At 46.8% G+C, this 5,060-nt stretch overlaps 1 protein-coding gene across 1 annotated transcript; it reads left to right on the forward strand.

Moving 5' to 3' along the window:
- The first annotated feature begins 1,220 nt into the window (after positions 1–1,220).
- LOC127749448 (uncharacterized) lies at positions 1,221–3,335 on the forward strand. Its single transcript, XM_052267592.1, has one exon. The coding sequence runs from the start codon at positions 1,221–1,223 to the stop codon at positions 3,333–3,335; it is 2,115 nt and encodes a 704-aa protein (XP_052123552.1).
- Positions 3,336–5,060: the final 1,725 nt, after the last annotated feature.

The raw sequence follows: 5,060 nt of genomic DNA on the forward strand, positions 1-5,060 counted from the left end.
CGAGCGCCAGCGGGTCCTGCGATCGACATTTGGATGGCCAAATGCCGTGGCATACGATATGCAACCTCCGCCCGCAGCCGCTCAAAGCTGCCGACCACGACAGCCAGGTCACGCCGCATTAGCTCCATTTGCGAGGGAGGCCTCGGCCTCGACCCCGACTCCGACTCCGACGAGGCATTCTCTCGCCAGCGTTCCGACATGCTGGAAAATGTCAACTGTGAAGGGTAGTAAGTACTTGTGTCATTTACTTACAAAGTAGCTGGAAGACGGCAACTTTGACCTGCGCATAACAGGACTCTCAGGTGACATAGACTTCCCCCACTCCACCACTTCCACTGAGCGTTGCAGCGCTTCACCACCTCTCCGTCTCCGCGGACCACCGGCACGCCTACGACGTGACGAGCAGGCTCACCGCGGAGCCCGAGCATAAAGCGAAGCCCAACAAGTTGACTGCAGAAGGAGGGGGGGATTTCAAATCACGGTGTCGCTCCGCGCAAATCGTGCACGTCCCCTGCGTTCTGCGGCCCATCTAGGGCCTGGGCCGGTGAGTCCGTCCCCGCCTGCGCGCACGCCCCTCAGGGTCGGCGAGGACGACTGGGCCCCTGTCACAGCCCGGAGCACTCCCCACCTGTGCGCCACGCCGCGCGGACGCCAACTAGTGGCTCAGTTTGGTCCATCCCTCCTTCCTTTCTCGTCTTTCCTACCCCCTCGATGCGCTCCGCGGGCTGAGCAGACAACCGAGATGCTAACAGCGAGGTGCCCGACGCTCTGTCCGAACACTGCGCTGCACGCCGGCGCGGTCCACAACGACGCCAAGCAGTTCAGTTCATCAAATTGAATCAGAAGGGGGTCACAAAATTCTCGCGTCCCTCCTGTTCTATACGTCAGTTGGCACCCCTGTCGGGGAATGCACGAACTACGCGCTACGCGTGTGATGTCACTTGACCCCGGGTCACGTGACATCCCCCACCTTTCCTCGTCACCAATACGACCAATAAATCACTCTCTATTCTACTTCCGGCTTGCTCACTTCGTTCCCTTCACTTCCACGAAAACACCTGCTTCTACATCCACGTCCATCGTGCAAGAAACAGAACATGGCGCAGCCGGTAGGACCTAGTGAATAAGAAGTTTTTTTGGCAAGTAGTATAGAAAGTGTTGTGTGACCTGGTTGTTTCATCGTATTAGTTCTTCCTTACTGGAAAAAGACCCCATATATAATGGCCACCAATGTGTCGTCGGCTAATGTCCGTCGACCTGGAGTTGTTAACTTGAGGTCTGGAAATATCCAGGCCTCATGGTCAAAGTTCAAACAAAAATTTGAGATTTTCCTCCTCGCTACACAGCAGGAGAAAGCAACCTCAACTGTGCGCTTCGCCCTTCTCCTTGGAGAAGCAGGTGACGATGCACTGGAGGTGTACGATTCTTTCAAAGATAGGTTGGTTACCTATAAGAAAGATGAGGCTACTGGACTCAACGTCGTTGACCAGGACCTTAGTCGAGATTACGAGAGCGTGCTGCGAGAGTTCGACCTCTATGCCACTGAGAAAAAGTGTGTCATAGGGTGTAGAGAGCTCTTCAACCACCGCAACCAAAAGGCCGGTGAACCGGTAGCCAACTGGCTAACCGACCTCCGTAATCTTAGCAAAGACTGTGAGTACGGCTCAATTGAAGAGTCAATGATTCACGATAGACTAATTTGGGGTACATACGATAAGGAACTACGGAGGACACTTCGTGCCAAGGCGGCTTTACCTCTACATGAGCTGGTCGAAATTAGCAAGTCTACAGAGTCCAACGCCAAATACCCACGTACAGTGGAAAGAGTGGCTGTTGTCGACTCCGTTCAAACAGGGCCAATGCGTGGTCGTGCTAAAAAACGAGCACACCAGCAGACACCCCATGAGAAACCCCAGCAGCAGCGTGGAAAACAAGGTGGTGGTTCCTTCAAACAAAATAGAATGAATCAAAAACCTTTGTACACGTACAGATGCAGGAAGTGTCTCCAGGTCCATGAGGCTGGGAATTGCCCTGCTTGGGGACATACTTGTAAAGTATGTGGGAAACCAAATCATTTCCCTGTGGTACATCGCCAAAATGAAGATGATCAACTGCCACGGAAAAGGCAGAAGACCACTCATAATGAGAAGCCACATGTGCAGAAGATCAATGCCCTGACAGTGCAGGACGTCGATGAATCCACTCTGCTCAACGGGAAGTTCACCTCCTCTGATGACGACTCTGATGGACAACAGGTGAAGTACGTTCATTCTCTTACTAAAGGTTGCCATAAAGAGTATTTGGAGGAGCTCAGAATCAATGGTAAAGACTGGATGGTCTTTAAACTTGATTGTGGCTCCCAAGCAAATGTTCTTCCCATGGATAGTTTTCAATTCATTAATAGTGATAATGATATTGAATTGTCTCCAACTAGAACTCTACTGGAAGGTTATGATGAGAGCATCTGCCAACCAGAGGGTTCAGTGATGTTGAAAGTTGAAACCAAATATGGGCGGAACATGCTTGCTAAATTTTACATATCTAAAAAAGGGCGTAGAGCTATCCTAGGTATTGAGGGTTGTGAAATTCTGGATCTGGTTAAACGAGTTGAACATTCTGTAACTATGATTGATTCAGTGGAAATTAATTCCCTTGTATTGCCAGATTCCAAAGCGTCATTCCTAAATAAATTCAATGAACAGTTTACGGGCCTTGGACAGTTCAAGCAGAAAGTTACCATTTTGGTAGATCCAACGGTACAGCCTCGAATGTGTCCCCCAAGGAGATATAACTTCTCCATCATCAACCGGTTGAAGGATAAGCTTGACGAACTGGAAAGGAGGGGTGCGGTTGCAAAAATCACCACTGAATCCCCTAAGTTTGTCAGCAACCTTGTCATTCGGGAAAAGAGTGATGGAGATCTTAGAATCTGTCTTGACCCTCAAGTGCTGAATACTGCCATTGTTCGCCAAACATATGCCATTCCTACACAGGAAGAATTGGCATATAGAGTGCGCGACAAAGCGGTATTCACAGTGCTTGATTTGCGGGAAGGATTTTGGCATGCCAGTCTAGATGAGGATTCTAGTCTGCTTTGCACTTTCTCCACCCCACATGGCCTGTACAAATTTCTAAAAATGCCTTTTGGGTTGACAAGTGCTCCTGAAATATTCCAGTTTCTGGCTGAACAGGCATTTCAAGACACAGATGTCATACTCTATTTTGATGATTGTCTCGTGGCTGGAAAAGATTTTGCCGAACATGACAAAATTCTAGCTGCAGTGATGCAACGAGCTAAAGAGCAAAATATTCGGTTTAATCCTTCCAAAATTTAGTACAGACAGGCAGAGGTAAAGTTTCTTGGACATTTGTGGTCCAAGAATAATATCAGAGTTGATCCTCAGAGAGTGAGAGCTATTAATGCAATTGCAGAGCCTAAAAGTAAAAATCAGTTGCAAAAATGTCTAGGGACATTCAACTACTTGAGAAATTTCATTCCTCAAATGGCTGAGATTGCTGCTCCTCTCTACCAACTCTTGTCTAGTTCTGTAGCTTTTCACTGGTTACCTGTACATTCCCAGGCATTTCAAGCCCTGAAAGATAGCATCTCAAAGGCTCCTGTACTAGCAACTTTTGACTGTAAAAGGCCAATTATTCTCCAAGCTGATGCGAGTCAATTCGGTCTTGGGTGCTGCCTTTTACAAGGTAGACAGCCAGTAGTGCTGGCGTCCCGCAGACTAACTGAAACAGAGACCAATTATGCACAGATTGAAAAAGAAATGTTGGCCTTGGTCTTTGCTGCAGAAAAGTTTGAGAAGTATATATGGGGAATGCCTGATGTGTTGTTCCAGACAGACCATCAGCCATTAGTATCAATTTTCAAGAAGCCCATATATACCATAACCAATAATAGACTGAAAAAGATGAGACTAAAATTACTTAGGTTTCAACCTCGGGTTGAATACCTACCTGGTAAACTCTTGTATATTGCTGATCTACTTTTTCGGAACTTCCTGGATGACCCAGTTGAAGATGATCCCGAAATGGTTGAATATGTCCATGAAGTGATTAAACATATTCCCATGTCCTCTGACATGAAAGATTTATTCCTGAAAGAGACAAGCAAAGATACAGGGTTATCCACAGTCATGCAATACTACCAGGAGGGCTGGCCTAAGCATAGAAACAAAGTGCCTATGGAAAGCAAGCCCTACTGGGGTATTCGCAATGATTTGTTTGTAGAAGACGGATTGGTCATAATAAATGACAGGATAGTAGTCCCTGTCGTTCTCAGACCTAAAGTCTTAAAAAGATTACATGCTGCTCACCTTGGGATGGATAAAACTAAATCTCGAGCCAGGCAGTCTGTATATTGGCCAGGAATTACCAATGACATTGAGACGCTGATTGGTGAATGCAGAATCTGTGAAAGACATAGTCCACAGAATTTTAAAGAACCTCTAATTCCACATGATATTCCACAGCTGAGGTTTCAGAAAGTTAGTGTAGATATCATGGAACTGGATACTCATACTTACTTGGTTTTGGTTGATAATCTATCCAAATGGCTTGAGATTAAACCATTGACCAGTAAGAGCAGCAAATCAGTCATTGGTGTCCTGAGATCTATTTTTGCAACTCATGGTGTCCCTGAAATCATATTTGGAGATAATAACCCTCTGAACTCAGCTGAATGCCATGAGTTTGCAAAAAGTATTGGAAGTGAGGTTAGGACCAGCTCACCTGAATATCCTCGCAGCAATGGGCTCGCTGAAAAAGGCGTTCGCATTGCGAAGCAACTCATTAAAAAGTGTACTGACGAGGGAACGCACTACCTTGACTCACTCAGAGAGTACAATAATACTCCCCTGTCAGGTATGAATGTGTCACCCTCTCAGATACTAATGAGCAGGATTTGCAGAACTGGGGTCCCAACGCTCCATAAACATCTTGAGCCAAAAGTGATCAATGTGCATCCAACTTTGAAACGGTTGCAAGGAAGGGTGAAATCCAGACTCTCTATTCTACTTCCGGCTTGCTCACTTCGTTCCCCTTACTTC

Source organism: Frankliniella occidentalis, unplaced genomic scaffold (genome assembly GCF_000697945.3).
Source record: "Frankliniella occidentalis isolate FOCC.00 unplaced genomic scaffold, Focc_3.1 Scaffold55, whole genome shotgun sequence".
Taxonomy (NCBI): Eukaryota; Metazoa; Arthropoda; class Insecta; order Thysanoptera; family Thripidae; genus Frankliniella; species Frankliniella occidentalis.